At 37.6% G+C, this 16558-nt stretch overlaps 2 protein-coding genes across 5 annotated transcripts in view; one reads left to right on the top strand and one right to left on the bottom strand.

The window, feature by feature from the left end:
• Positions 1-1410: 1410 nt before the first annotated feature.
• THAP6 (THAP domain containing 6) lies at positions 1411-15989 on the bottom strand. The gene is made up of 5 exons (XM_003265755.2): positions 15918-15989; positions 14906-15005; positions 13472-13679; positions 9559-9684; positions 1411-4485 (listed from the first exon to the last, which is right to left on the bottom strand). Exons 2-5 carry the CDS (start codon positions 14983-14985, stop codon positions 4231-4233), a joined length of 669 nt encoding a protein of 222 aa, XP_003265803.1. The 5' UTR covers positions 14986-15005; positions 15918-15989; the 3' UTR covers positions 1411-4230.
• The window catches only part of RCHY1 (ring finger and CHY zinc finger domain containing 1), a 35676-nt gene continuing 34595 nt past the window's right edge, over positions 15478-16558 (top strand). Inside the window, exon 1 of one of the 4 annotated variants that reach the window (XM_003265752.3) lies at positions 15478-16241. In XM_003265752.3, coding sequence (XP_003265800.1) covers positions 16152-16241 — 90 coding nt within the window. In that variant the 5' untranslated portion in view covers positions 15478-16151. The remainder of the gene's footprint in view (positions 16242-16558) is intronic. The other 3 variants (XM_012499563.1, XM_030818991.1, XM_030818992.1) reach the window with 3 other exon arrangements.

The following is a 16558-nucleotide window of genomic DNA, read 5'->3' as shown; positions in this document are numbered from 1 at the left end:
AAGAAGCACAATCAGCTAAGGGAAAAGGCATATGGTACAAAGTCTAGAGGAAACCAGGTGTAGCTTCTGAGTCCTTCCTCAGTGTAATCACACAGGACACATTCAAGTCTTATAGCACTGAACTGTGACAATACACATGTTGTCTACCAGGGAAGCTTTAAAGATTCAATGTTCAAAGTTCTATTTGGGGCTGGTCATACAGCCCCCCTTTACCTAACAGATTCTCAAATCCAGACTCCCAGAAGGAAACTGGGTGTTCTGCATAAACCACATTGTCTGTACAAACAGTCTGGCACAGTGAGCTACTCTTATCAGTTAGGGAATGGTGGAAGCCCTCCCCAAATCCAAATTTCCAGATGCCACTCAAGAACCAACCTTGCAACCTTGCAGGCCTTTCCAAGGATAGCAGTCTCATACCTATGTTAACTCATTTTTGTGTACGACCCCAGTTTCAGAGTTTTCTGTGGAGCTCACTAAGGTGCTACCTTTACAGACATACAAGACAGACATGAATGGTGGCCTCCACTATCTCTTCTTCATTTAATTAACCATTCTGTCCCCTGCAAAATTTAGATAGATCCTGCAAGATGACAGTTGGACTAAGGACAATTCAACCAACTAGTAGCCCTTATTACAGCTGTGCCAGATGTGGCATCTTTGTTAGAGCAGATTAACATGTCTGTGGGTAGATGCCATATAACCATTGGGTGCATGGTTTTCCATCCCTATTAAAGGATCAGAAATGGCTGACATTCACATGGAAAAAATGACAGTATACATATATGGTCTTGTCCCCAAGGCTATGTTAATAATCTTGCTTCTGTTATAATGGAAAGAAGTCTAGACCACACATTCTATGGAAAATCACTTACTTCACTCTACTAATGGATTATGTTAATTCAATGGGAGGACTAGTTAATTGGAGGCCTTGATAAAGCACATGTGCTCCAGAGGGTGAGATAAAACTTATGAAATTCAGGAGCCTATAACATCAGTAAAATTTTGGGGGAGAAGTATCCAGTGATCTGGGGCATGCTAAGACATCCCCTCTAAAGTAAGAGACAAGTTATTTACAACTTGTATGTTCCACTATGAAGTTAAGCACAATGCCTGACAGGCCTCTTTGGGTTCTAAAGGCAGCATATTTCACATCTAGGAATGCTGCTCTCCTTTATATACTGGGTGACATCAAATCTGACAGTTTTGAGTGAGGGCCAAAGCAGAAAAGGGCTCTATGGTAGGTCCATATTGTGCTGAGAGCTGGCCTGCTACGTGGGTCATCTAACCTTGCAGACCCTGTATTAGAGTTATTGGTGGAGGAGAAATTAGAGCAAAACCTCTACATATGTACTCTTCATTTTTCTCTGCCCATTTTATTGAATAACTCAATGTATAAAACCACATAACACATTACTGGATAAAATGTTTTATTTTTCAAATAAATAATAGATTTTCTCTCTCTCGATTATTTCTGTAATAATTCTATCTTTTTATTAAAACTAAATATATATTTAAAACATTTCACCTTTTCTCCAATTACAGACTATGGTATAATTGTAATTGTCATTAGCAACCAAAGTCTATTTCCAGAAATTTAAACTTGATATAAATTCCACATATCAAGTGCTTCGTACCTGACTTGGTGCTGAGGTTGAACTGTTGTATTAATGTGTTCCTGGCTCTAGAGGCCATTCCTAGCTTTTAAAGCAAAGTGGAACCCTCAGGGTCAGGCTTGGCAGCCAGAGAAACTTCTGGAGAGGGATGACTTGGGTTTTGCTTTATACAGGACAGTTCTTTCCTGGGGTAGGCTGGAATCTCTGGGAACAGAGGACTGAGATACGTACTGTGTTTAGGTATTTTTTTGGAGCAACAGGGAGGACCCGATTTTTAATCTCAGATTTCTATCAGTAATTGTTTTCCTATTAGAATAAAGAGAAAATGGGCAGCTCTGGGTCCTTAATGATACCAATATTTTGCACACAGTTATTTATTTCTCAGTTATACTAGGTCCAGTGAAAAAGAAGTGCTGAGTCTACTATGAACACAAGTAGTAAAAGTGACTGTGGCAATTTTGATAGTGGCAGACTGGGATTTTACTCTTGGAAAGGTCTTCCAGGTTTGGTGTATTCTAGGCAGCCAGTAGAGTGCTAGAATTTAGACATACTGTGTTTGGATCCACCCTCTTACTTACTCCATTGTCTTACTTTAATTTATATATTCTTACTTTAATTTATATGTTCACAAATAGGGTGAGGGAAAAATAATCTCTATTGAAAACATCTCCATAAAACCTAAGATCATACCCAAACTTTCCATTAGGGTGTCCATTTATGAACTCAAAATTAAGTAACTAAAATAAATAATGGGTAATTAATGAAAGTGGTTTTTTTTTTTGAGATGGAGTCTTGCTCTGTTGCTCAGGCTGGAGTGCAATGGTGTGATCTTGGCTCACTGCAATCTCTGCCTCCCGGGTTCAAGCAATTCTCCTGCCTCAGTCTCCCAAGTAGCTGGGATTGCAGGCATGCGCTACCATGCCCGGCTAATTTTTTTTGTATTTTTAGCAGAGATGGGGTTTCACCATCTTGGCCAGGCTGGTTTTGAACTCCTGACCTCAAGTGATCTGCCTGCCTTGGCCTCCCAAAGTGCTAGGATTACAGTTATGAGCCACCACCCGGCCTTTTTTTTTTTTTTTTTTTTTTACTACCTTTTTTCAGGTTGTAAAAAGATATGGCCTCAGTGATTTCCTCTTAGCATAATGCTGATCTCGCAGATGTGGGTTAAATCCCATTTAGAGGTAATGTTTGGAATCCTACATAAAAATGTAACATGCATTAAAACAGAAAATTCTTAAATACAAAAAATTCAAGTGACCATTATCTTAACTAATATTAATGTAACAAAAATAAAATTACAATAAACAACTGAGCACAAAATGCAATTCAATTTTTGTTACTACAATGAAACAGCTGACACTTAAATTCTAACTGCTACAGCTTGGACTTCTGAATGAGGTCCGTGTATGTACATGTGCTTCTAAGTAGAGTGTTGCTTTGGCAAATGGTTTTTATTCTAACCCACAGTATTTATGACTCTTAATTTCAGTTGTTTTCGGTAAGGAATTATGACAAATGCTAAATTTATGAGACTTGGATCAATTAGGAAATAACAAGGAATTATTCTTTTGCATATTCAGTAAGAAGCTATTCTAAAGCTGCTGTTTAAATTATCCATTTCTCTAAATAAAAGCCCTAGGACAATAATCTACTCCCCTAATTAAAATATTCTAATCCTTTCTCTCCAATTCCTATTTCAACCAGAAGAGCCACAGTTATTAATTTCTAATGGTTTCTTTTGTATTTTGTATTTTTTTAAAATGTCAGCAATATTACTTTATATATAAAATACAAGGCAGTATTTAAAGTATAGAGCTAGTACCGGCATTCAGAGTTTGAACATGTATCTTTATGATGAAATAGTCATGAAGCAAAGTATTCAGACCTGTCAGTGCGAATAACCATTTAAAAATCAAATCTATGATCCCTTTTGTCTTTTAAAGCTATTCTGGTTTACATCAAAGTGCTGCTAGTGAGGAGGAATGATGTACTGTACTGAAAACTGAGACTTCATGAGGGGTCTTCTTAAATTGGCTCTGAACAATTTTAAAAGCCCACAGATCTTCACTATGAGTTATTCTCAGAGTCGATACCACAGGAAGCCTTGTAAAAAGATCCTTTGGTACTACTGACAGCTAAAGCACCTTGGATTGAATCCAAGATGGATATGTATTACAAATGAATTGTGCTTTGTAGTAAAATGCATTTAAAGTAAAATTCAATGTACTTACCATAAAGCACATGTAAGTAAAGGTACTCCTTTGAAGACAAAAATCTGGAGAAGTGTCCAATTCCTTCTACTACAGCTTAATGTGACTAATTTGACATCATTTCTTTAGCTCTGTGAAATTTTCTTGAGATTTTAACATCTTACAATAGTGACCTGGCACCAGTGTAGGTCTATAAAACCTAATTGTCACAAGTCACACAAATACATAATTACCACAAATTTCTGCATATTTTCAAGAAAGTCTTTGGATAACAACTATAATGCATAATGCTCCAGAGAATCCAAAGCAGCACTTTAAATGATGGATATTATTTAGTGATGGTAAATAAGATTTTATAAAAATTTGTACCAATGACAATTTTAGGTAGAACGTAACATGAAATTATTTCACGAAATATAGTCCTGTTCTATGCTCTCCTGACAACACTCCCAACAGAAAGCGTCCAGTCTATTTGCTGTTTCTTGGCTGATCAGACATTCATCCTTTAATTCCCTGATTGTCTTCCTCAATGATTTCTGAAAACGTTTTTCTCGGTCTAAAACATTCCGTAGACTTTCCTTCGTATCCTCTAGCTCGCCGATCACATGATCTAATTTATGCTTAAGTTTCTTTGGACTGTCCATTACACTGTAGCTATGTTCCTAAAAACATAAACACCAAGTTATTAAATCAGACAGATATGTAGTTGGATAAAAGCTTACAACTAGGTCTAAGCTGTTTCTTCATCTACAATGCCTAGAGAACATCTTTAAGTTGGTGATAGTTAGAGGTTTAAGGAACACAGGAGGAAGATGGGGGTAGAAGCAATATTTAGGGTGCTAAGGGCATCCCTCCTTTTACTAAGGCCAGGCATACACAAGGACTGCAGAATATTATGGATGGGAAGCACTTATCTCTATGAATAGCATGACACTTGCAATGACTCTACAGCTTTTGTTCATTCAATGTGGTGCTGCTAAGTTTAATTTTTACCTATGAAACAAATTTAAATTAAGTTTTTAACTGGGTTACTTTATTGGATGGCTATTGCATTTGATAAGGTATGACAGGAAAGGAGTACTGCAGCAGGTTCTCAGGCTCGGTGTTGGGGATTTAGAGAGGACTCTGGTCTTGGAATTTTCAAGAGACAACTCCTCTCGGTGTTTATTATGGTTATGCTTATATTTGCTGGGTATGCTTTTAATCCTTTTTCATTTGAAAATACGGAAAACAACACTGACATAGCTTATAAAGGTACTATAAAATAATTTTGAAAAGCTATTATTTAATATTAAAATTAGTAAAGAAGACTTTTATTTCCAGCCAACATGAAGTAACAGAGACTGGATTGACCCCTACCTCAAAGAACCAACACAAGGCTAAACGACAGAAAAAATAGCTTTTAAGATAATGGATATTTGGCAAGGACAGCAGCTATTGTGGACAGATGGGAAACAAAGAGGTGAGACCTAAGACTGCTCCAGCTAACTGCGTGAGAGTTTCTAGGCCTCAGGGCAAGGAAGGGAAACCCAGGCAGAGCTTAGCAGACTGAGCTGAGGAGGTAGTGCAAAACATCCAGGGAGACCAAAGTAGCTACAGTTCACAGGACAAAGTACTAGACAGGTGAGAGCTGCACAGAAAAAAACTCAAGATCTTCAGAGGCTCCCCCTTGAGTATTCCATGGAGTAAGATCAGCACATGCACGTGAGGAAACTACTCAAGGCTGAGGAAAGAACAACCAGAGATTAGGAGTGCCCTGTGCTCACAGGGCATAGCCACTATTCCCACTAGCCAGACTTGAAAATGTCAAGATTCATGGACAGTAAGTATACAAAACAGTCTTGTCAAAGTAAAATCTGAAAGGGTCGAACAGTTTCTAACTAACTGTACCCCAGAAAAATGCTCAAGAAAACATGATACAAAAATATCCAGCATCTGGCAAATTAAAACCCAAAATTCGTGGCATGCAAAATTTACCAGGCATGCAAATAAGCAGGAAAACATTAGTCACAATAAGAGATAAATCAATCAGTGGAAACCAAGCTGGAACTGACACAAATGTTAGAATTAGCAGACAATATAATTAAGAAAGTTATTAAAATTGTATTCCATATATTCAAAAAGTTAAGTACATAAAATATATAAAAAAGACTACTAGAATATCTACAGATAACTGATGTGTGAGGTAAAAAAATACACTGGAGAGAATGGCAGTGTATTTTTTGAAGAAGAAAAGATTTCGTGAATGTAAAGTTACAGCAACAGGAACTATCCAGTATGGACTACAGAGAGAAAAGGAGTTAGAAAAAAAAAATAAAGCATCAGCAACCTGTTGCACAATTTCAGACACCCTAATATACACGTAATTAGAATCCCTGAAGGAGGGGAAAAATTGGGATAGAAAGAAATATTTGAAGAAATCATGGCCAAAATTTTTCCAAGTTTGATAAAAAGTATAAACTGCTAAATAAAAAAGCTCAACAAATCTTAATTACAAGAACTATGAAGAAAATGAAACCAAGGCATATCATCATCAGGTTAGGCAAAAGCAGTAGAAAAAAACAAAAATTATTGTCCAGCACGGTGGCTCACGCCTGGCCCAGCACTTTGAGAGGCCGAGGCAGGGGGATCACCTGAGCTTAGGAGTTTGAGACCAGCCTGTGCAACATGGAGAAATCTGGTCTCTACAAAAACAAACAAAAATTAGCCTGGCATGGTGGCACATGCCTGTAAGTCCCAGCTACTCAGGAGGCTGCGGTGGAGGGATTGCTTGAGGCTGGGAGGTTGAGGCTGCAGTGAGTTGTGAGTGTGCCACTGCACTCTAGCATGGGTGACAGAGTGAAACCCTGTCTCCAAAAATAAATAAAAAAATAAAAAATTTTAAAAAAGAGAAAAATTCTTAAAAGCAAAGAAAAAAAGAAGTATTAGGTATAGAGAATAAAGGTGAGTATGACATTAATTAAATTTTTCATTAGAAATGGTGCATGTAAGAATATAGCAGGGCAGCATCTTAAAAAACAACTGCCCCAGCCCCTAAAACTGTTAACCTAGAATTTGATTACCTAGTGAAAATATCTTTCAAAAGTGAAGATTAAACTTTTTAAGAAATAGAAATATTGAAAGAATTCATCACCAGCATAGTTTCACTATAGGAAATGTTAAAGTAAGTCCTGTAGGCAAAATGATAACAGGTGGAAATACGGACTGACACAAAGGAATGAAAAGCCCTGGAAATGGCACCTACATGGATGTCAATTTTTTTCTTATTATCTAAATCTCTTTAAAGAATAATTTACTATTTAAACAAAAATAATAACAATAATGGTGTGGAGTCTATAGCATATGTAAAAGTGAAATGCATGACAGCAATAGCACAAAGATTGAGAAAGGAAAAATGAAAGTATACGACTATAAGATTTTTGTATATAAAGGGGAGTAATACCACTTTAACATAGCCTGTGATAAGTTAAAGATGCCATAAACCTAAACACAAACACACAGACCAATGGAACAGAAAAGAGAACTCAGAAACAAATCCACACACATACAGCAAACTCACTTTTGACAAAGGTGCCAAGAACACAAACTGGGGAAAAGACAGTCTCTTCAATAAACGGTGCTGGTAAAACTGGATATCCATATGCAGAAAAACTAAACTAGACCCCTACTTCTTACAATATACAAAAATCAAATCAAATTGGATTAAAGAATTAAATCTAAGACCTCAAACTATGAAAAACATTGGGGAAACTCTCCAGGACATTGGTCTGGGCTAAGATTTCTTTCTTTCTTTTTTCTTTTTAGACAGGTTCTCACTTTGTTGCCCAGGCTGGAGTACAGTGGATGCGATCAAGCTCACCGCAGCCTTGATCTCCAGTGCTCAAGCGATCCTCCCACTCAGCCTCCTGAGCAGCTGGGTAGGCATATCCCACCACCCCCAGCTAACTTTTTTGTATTTTTGGTAAAGATGGGGTTTCACCATGTTTCCCAGGCTGGTCTCGAACTCCTGAGCTCAAGCAATCTATCTATCCACCTTGGCCTCCCGAAGTGCTGGGATTACAGGCATGAGCCACCACACCCGGCCTAAAGATTTCTTGAGTAATATCCCACAAGCACAGGCAACCAAAGCAAAATGGACAAATGGGATCACATCAAGTTAAAAAGCTTCTGCACAGCAAAGGAAACAATCAACAAAGTGAAGAGACAACCCACAGAATGGGACAAAATGTTTGCAAACTATCCATCTGACAAGGGATTGATAACCAGAATATATAAGGGGGCTCAAAAAACTCAACAGGAAAGAAATCTAAAAATTTGATTAAACACTGGGCAAAACATCTGAATACACATTTTTTCAAAAGAAGACATACGAATGGCAAACAGGCATTTGAAAAGGTACTCATTATCACTGATCGTCAGAGAAACGCAAATCAAATCTACAATGCGAAAATATCTCATTCCAGTTAAAATGGCTTTTATACCTAAAACAGGCAACAACAAATGCTGGCAAGGATGTGGAAAAAAAGGAACCCTGTACACTGTTGGGGGAAATTAGTACAACCACTATGGAGAACAGTTTGGAAGTTCCTCAAAAAACTAAAATAGAGCTACTATATGATCCAGCAATCTCACTGCTGGGTGTATACCCCAAAGAAAGGAAACCAGTACATCAAAGGGATATCTGCACTCCCATGTTTGTTGCAGATTGTTCACAATAGCCGATATTTGGAAGCAACCTAAGTGTCCATCAGCAGATGAATGGATAAAGAAAACGTGGTGCTTAAACACCATGGAGTACTATTGAGCCATTAAAAAACTGAGATTTAGACATTTGTAACAACATGGATAGAACTGGAGAACATTATGTTAAGTGAAATAAGCCAGGCACAGAAAGACAAACATTACATATTCTCACTTATTTGTGGGATCTAAAAATCAAAACAATTGAACCCACAGACATAGGACAGTAAAATGATGGTTATGAGAGGTTGGGAAGGGTAGTGGGATAGGGGGGAAGTGGGGATGGTTAACGGGTACAGAAATATAGTTAGACAGACTAAGATCTAGCATTTGATAGTACAACGGGGTGACGATAGCCAACAATAATTTATTGTATATTTAAAAATAACTAAAGGTGTAATTGGATTTTTTTGTAACATAAAAGATAAATGCTTAATGTGATGGATACCCTATTTACCCTAATGTGATTATCATGCATTGTATACCTAAATATATCTCATGTATCCTATAAATATACATACCTACTATGTACCCACAAAAATAAAAAAAATTATTATAAAGCTATATTAATCAAGATAGTAAAAGAGATCTAGATTCCATGCCTGCCTCTAACATGAATAAGCAATGAGATGAATAAATAAATGCAAGCTTGAATACTCTGTATGTGTCTGACTGAAAAAACTTAAATAAATAGCTATTTTTTATTACATATTTCATATGGAAATTATAGCAGTTAGAGGGAAGAATTATTTCCTTGGTAGAAATATCCTTGCAAAAGCTTTCTTCAATGAACTACATATGTAACCAAAGGACTAACTACCTTTATTTTGCTGTTGCATATATATAAATTACAATGACTCTAGGAAGCAATATTATTTGTAGATACTACATATTAACCCCTAGATTTTGCTAGGATTCTGAAACATTTGATTGTAATGGAGAGGACATATTCATCTTAAAAGAATTAACATGAGCTCAGTAAGTAATTTACTTACAAAAATGAACTGGGATTGGAATTCTTCAATACATGAGGAAGCACCAACAAGATGGTGATTGTAGTTAGTGGCTGGAACGGTTTTGAGGGTGAAGTTTTTTCTACAATGAAGTTTTTCTCTTTTCCCCTGTTAAGAATAGTTAATAACAATCATCAAGTGAGATACTTTTGTCCTTTCTTAAATTTTTATTCCTTCTTAACTTTGTATAGTGAAGTTAATACCACATTTCTTTTCATGGAAATTGCTTTTAAAAGTCAGCAAATTCCACCCAGATAATTTTAAAAGAACTTTCTGAAAACAACTCTAAGGTTATCTGAAAACACAAATTTTCCTAAAAAGGAAGAGTGTAGAAGGATACACCCTACAAGCTATTAAAAATATAATATACAGTAACAATAATTAAAATAGTATGCTCTTCTGTTAGGACTAGACAGAAAAATCTAGAAATAGATCATCAAGTAGATAGATGCCTTTAGGATAAAGGCATTCTAAAAGTGGAGTAAGGCCACAAACCATGTAAAAATCAACTAATTAAGAAAAGCGGTTGTATCCTTTATACATAATAAACCACAATGAAATTCCATGTACTGAAATTTTATGTAAAAAACAAAACCATGAGGAGGTAGAAAAAATATAAAGAATATTTATAAAATCTTAAGGTGAGGAAGGCTAACGTCATATAACACAATATAGAATTGACTACATTGAAAAAAGCCTGAATTTCAAAAAAAAAAAACCCATGCCATAACTAGAACTGAAGACAAACAATAAAAAGTAACTGGGAAGGAATGTGGGAGAAAAGGGGAGAAAAAAAAGGAACTGCAGTGTAGATGACAGTTAAATGATTCCTATCCTCGATATCCAGTGTTTTTACAAAACAGCATAGAAAAAGATAATAGAAGAGGACCTGAATAAGTAACTCACAAAAGAATACAAATATCCAATAAGCATATGAAAAAACATAGACATGCAGGAGTATTCACAGATACATTAACACAATAACATAACATTTTGCCTATCAATTTTAGCAAAGTTTACAAACACAACTTATACCAAGGATTACGGTAGGTAGACATTCTTACACATAGCTAGTAGGGGGATAGATTGGTGCAAGCTTTCTAATGAGGCTTTGGATGATCTTTATCAAAAGCCAATCTTTAAAAAGTATATATAGTCTTTGATCCAACAATTTTGTTTGCAGAATTTAGTTCAAGGAAATAAGGATATAAGCCAGCTACAATAATGTTCATTTTAGTCCTGTTTAAAATAAGGAAAGATGACAGCCTATACACAATATTGAAGACTGATTACATATACTATTGTTCATATGTAGGATCAACTACTATATGGTCAGTAAAAAATGGTCTATATAATTGACGCCACCAACTACTATCAAGGATAGGGAACCAAAGGAATTCTTATACGCTGATGGTAAGACTATAAATGTGCAAAAGTAACTTGGAAAACTATGGCAATATGTATCCAAGCTGAACATCCACATCACCAGTAATTCCCACTTCTAATTGAAGCGTATATATACCCTATAGAAATGTGTACATAAATGGACCAAAAGACATGCCCCAAAATGTTCAGAGCTGCACAATTTATAATAGCCCCAATGTGAAAAACTACCCAAACATTTATCAATAGTAGAACGAAGAAATTAGTTTATTTGTACAACGCAATACTATACAGCAAAGAAAATTAATGGACCAGTATCTCATGCTACAATGTGGATGAATCATACAAGATGTTGAGCTAAAGAAGCCAGAGTACATACTGTAGACAGGACTCCATGTATATAATTGACAGTGATAAAGTCAAGACAGTAGTGACTGGGAAAGCATGTGAGGGAGGCTTCTGGGGCACTTGTAATGTTTTATATCTTGGTCTGACGGGAGTGACATGAGTATACCCACTTTGTGAAAACTCACTGATTTGTACACTTATAAGCACTCTTCCATAAATATGTTTTACTTCAACACAAAGTTTAGTTAAAAAAAGTGATGGTCTACATAGGTTTCTCTTAAACATGTGATCCATAGATCTGCAGCACAAACAGATTGGGATGCTTTTTTAGAAAGTACACTCCAATTTACTGAATCTAATTCTCTGGAAGATGTAGGATTCTGTATTTTAAACAAACTCACTGGAAAATCATTATGTAGACTAAAGTTTGAAAGCTACGGTGTAGGAAAATATTTAATGTCATGGAGAGTAGTAGTTAATAGCAGACTCTGAAGTCAAAATGGCTGGGATCAAATCTAGCCTCTGCCATTTAATAGAGGTGTGACCCTGGGGAAGGCATTCTAGTTCTCTGGGCCTCAGTTTTCTCAAGTGATAAAATGAAAATAATAATAGTATTTACCTGACATGGTTCTTTCAAGGACTGAGTTAATAGATATGTAAAGTACTTGGAATAGCACCTGGCACATAGTACAGACTATTTTAAAAAACCCAATAAAGCAAATAAAGGAAAAGGTATACAGTGTAATTCTACTTCCAGGAGATTATCTATGTAAGTACAGATGCATATTTACAAATAATTACAAAGATAGAGATCAAAGTGTTCACAGTATTATCTATGGATTGTGTGATTATTTTATTTTTGCTCCTAAAATCTTATTTTCTAAAATGAAAAATTTATAAGAAAATCAATAGTTTTTGAAAGTCAGTAACTTATGGTTTATTTGATTTATTATGCCCATATTTCTTAAGGTCCCCTTAACATTACAGCTAGATGACACGTTGGTGATAGGAAAAAAACAAAAGCCCTAGAGCAACTTTCCCAAAATACTGTATATTTATTAGCACTGAAGAAAGTGAGGCATTCTCTACCTGATCACTCAGATTCTACAATATGACTAACTGCAGAAAGTGACCAGGACTGCATGGGAGCGGGTACACTTCTGGCTACTTCTCTTGTTTTTAGCTGCCAGGAAGGAGATCCCTTTCAATGGAGGCTCTCCCTGAATTTTCCACATTGGAATCAATCAATCAATGTCTGTAGGTTCTAGAAATTCACTTTCAGGTATGTAAAGTCAAGAGAGATACTGAGGGTGAGGCAGCCAACTCATGGGAATATTACACAGAAAAAACACAGAATTCAATTAGCGTTTACTTATTTGACTGTTCTTTCTTTTCCTGACCTTTTCTTCTCCTGTTCTTATATCTCTTTTTTGGTTTTCTTCCTTCTGATCCTACCTAGACTTTATGCTTGCATGTATGTGGCTCTTACAAGTACTTTAGTCCTGTTAGTGGTTCTACTCTTGACTTCTGCCCCAGTGTTAAGGACTGCCAACTTCGAACATCAGTTCAACCTTCTTATGTTAACTTCCATTTTTAGACAAAAATCTTGAGTTATGCTAATTCCTACAGTCAGTCAATTTCATCAAACCTTAGTAATGTACAAATATTTATGAGTGGTTACTGGTAAAATACTCCTACTACACATTACAAAAGTTGAAGATGCAGTCTACAAATTTAAAACTTCAAGAATGGACTTCAAATGAATAAGCAAACAATAAAAATGTTAGCAAGATTGGTGAAGTTTCTTCAACAGTATCATAAAAAGTGAGCAATGGCCAGGCGCGGTGGCTCATGCCTGTAATCGCAGCACTTTGGGACGCCAAGAAGGGTGGATCACGAGGTCAGGAGTTCAAGACCAGCCTGGCCAAGATGGTGAAACCCCACCTCTACTAAAAATACAAAAATTAGCCAGGTGTGGTGGCAGGCGCCTGTAATCCCAGCTTCTCAGGAGGCTGAGGCAGAGAATTGCTTAAACCCGGGAGGCAGAGATTGCAGTGAGCCGAGATCGCGCCACTGCACTCCAGCCTTGGTGACAGAGCGAGACTCTATCTCAAAAAAAAAAAAAAAGTGAGCAATGATGGCAAATAGTATCTCATAAACAAACCTGTAGGTGATATGGAGAATCAAAGATAGAAGGTATGACTCCAGGTTTCAGTTTAATATTTGGAGCACTTCTGTCAAAATCTGTCTTCTTAAAGTGCCTCGAACACAACACATCTCCTTTTTTAGGCTCCCAAATGCCGGCTGCATTCACATCAAGTCTTTTCATTGCTAATACCCATTTCCTTTTGATGTTTTCATCTGTGGGGAATCTAGAAAAAAAATACAAAAAATATTTTAAAATCAAATACTATTGCTATCTAATTGAATTAAAGCTGCCTTATACAACTGTGACTAAATTGATTCGTTAACTAGTTTATTAGTCTTGAGAATTATATTTAGGAAGCCATAATTCATGCTTTTGTTACTTTCCGTTTTAATATTCAGATTTTCTGCCAATCATGCTGCAGATATATGGCCCTCATTTCAATTTTTCTCATAAGGAAGAAAAGTTTCAATGGATATTTAGCATCTTATAGTAAGATCCACAATTGAAGGTATTTATTCATCTATAGATGATAAAAGAATTATCACTTGGGCCTTTTCCTATCTGAAATAATATCCAGAATTTATCCTCGATAAAAAGGGCCCCTTGTAATTCCATTCTTTCGTCAGCATCAGAAAATTGCTTAGTACAGCATTTAATACATAGCAGGTCTACAGATGCTTAGTGAATGAATGCAGAGAATAGCTGTAGAGTGTGGAGTTCTGGAGATCAGTGCTATTTTGGGAGATATGAAGGCCCAATAGCCATATCTTACTCAATTTTCAAGCTCGTTCAAATTTTTCTAAAATAAGGTAGGATATATATGCTCATTTTTGATTTATTATATCTAACAAAACAGCTAGGAGATCTTTCTCTAACACATAGCACAGTGCCTGGCACAAAAGCAGCAAAATAAACCTTTAACAAGTGAACAATTATTAAATCTTATTACTCCTTCACTTACTCCTTCATGGCTGTCAGGAGAATGGCTAAAATATGAAACCAAAATCATTTTGATTTACTTGCAACACAGCTAAAGATCCCTTGGTCTGAACCTGTAATTTATATTTTTTCTCTATAACCTATGCTTGATCTATTTCTAAATACAGAGGGCAATATATTCGAGCAAAGCTCCTTCATTCAGATTGTAAACTATATGTAAACAACATTGAATTTCTTTGGCGGTGTGATAAAATACAAAGTAATAATATTAGCAAAAGTTAGCCTTATGGTATTTTTTGTAAACCAGTCTCTGATATCTTAAAGTATCTTAAAACTTTTAAACTAAATTATAAACATGTAAAGGTATCACATTGTCACTTCAAATTTAACAAAAAGGTTATTTAAAAAGGACTCGGGAACTAAAGTTCAAAATTGAAGACTTAAGTAGAACTGTCTTTTGCTTTTTATAACATGGCCAAAGTATTTGGCTTAACTACAGCAAAATCTTACACGTGAAAGGTCAGTCCTTTTAACTTCGAATTTGGCAAGCAGCGAGAAGCACATCCAACGGCAGAGCAGCATTTCACCATTTTAGCAACTCATAACAAAACTGAAAGAAAATTAGAATGTTAAGAGTCAGTAACTGGAAAGCTGAAGGGGAATATTTTCCCTTTCCCGGTGTTTTAGGAAACACAAAATCAGGATAGAAAGCTAAAGACAAATATCTTCTTCTAACACCTGTAGCTTTGCTTACATCATTTTCCAGGGCCTTGACTCTTTAATAAGGAGAAACATTTAGCTATGTACCCCGAGTCTGATTTCAATTTTGTTGGCTTGTACATTTATTTCCCTTCCACCTTCTGACAGGTACCATGTTCTCTGTGCCAAAAAGCCTTTTGCACACTAATTCCTACCCATCTTTCAGCCCCCGGCTTGCATCGCTTTCCCAGGAAAGCCTTCCCTGACTGACACCCAGATTGTCAGAGCTGCTCTAACATTAGCTCCCACAGGACACACACTTCTTCCTAGCACTTCTCCAGGTTGTTATCTTACACTTATTGCAGTGATTGCTCTTATTAATGTCTTCCTCCTCCACCAGTCTTGTTAGTTCCATGAGGTCACGGTGGAGTGTGTCTATTTTTCCTTACTTTTTGTCCTCACGGTTTAGCTGGTGACTGGCAATAGTGAATGTCAGTACATACTTGGAATGAACAGCAAGTAAACGGGAAAGGGAGGAAGCAAGAAGCACTTCCAGGTGCCAGCGAGTGCCCTGGGTCCAAGAGCGGCGCGCGGGACCCGCTGAGCCCAGGGCCCGGGCCGAGCTCCGCCCCTTTCTCCAGGCTCCCCGCCACCGGAGGGAGAGAGGGAGGCCCGTCACAGGTAACGATGCGCCCAGTGAGCGTCCTTTTCTCTGGGGCCAACCAGCGTCTCCGCGCCGCTGCCGCCCACCTCGCGCCGAACCACGCCCTGAGATTTGGGCGGGTAGCGATTGGGGGAAAACAGGCTACCTAAGAGTTATTACCGTTAGCAGCGAAGACTGCGACTAACGTCAACGACGGAGACTGCGTCTACCTTCGCTTCCGCCTTGTAGCCCCGGGAACCGGAAATCCGTCTGCCCCGGGTCACGTGCTTAGGAGCCATATTGTCGCTGGTGGCCGCTGGGGCTGGGAGGGGTGTGCTAGAGAGGCGCAGCTTCTCTGGGCGTGGTTTTTATCCTGGGGGAAGGATCGGTGGAATGTGAGGGGAGGTGGAGGAGATGGCGGCGACGGCCCGGGAAGATGGCGCCAGCGGTCAAGAGCGAGGTCAGCGGGGCTGCGAGCACTATGACAGAGGATGTCTCCTGAAGGTGACGCCTTCTATGGGCTCTTCCCTGACAAGCTTCCGTCGGGTTGGGCTGGGGCGGGCTGGGCAGGCGGTTAGGCTTGGATTTAAGTTTGAGGTTAACCTGATTTTCAGGATACCTTTTCCACCTGGAACTGGGTTCTTCTTGAGGAGAACGTTTTTGGCAAGGCGATAAGCCCCATCTTTTCTACCTGCTTCGTACCTTTAAAGCAAAACGCTTCTTTTTTGGGAAGTGATTAGGCTTGCACAGTGGTCTCTTTGCCAGTGGGCTTATTCGTCTTTTGCTGCCGAAGTAGACGGAGGCAGCCCCGGGCCTGTACT

The sequence above is a fragment of the Nomascus leucogenys genome, chromosome 9 (genome assembly GCF_006542625.1).
Source record: "Nomascus leucogenys isolate Asia chromosome 9, Asia_NLE_v1, whole genome shotgun sequence".
Classification (NCBI taxonomy): Eukaryota; Metazoa; Chordata; class Mammalia; order Primates; family Hylobatidae; genus Nomascus; species Nomascus leucogenys.
Note: the sequence above shows the minus strand (reverse complement) of the source record. Positions and strands in the feature narration are given on the sequence as shown.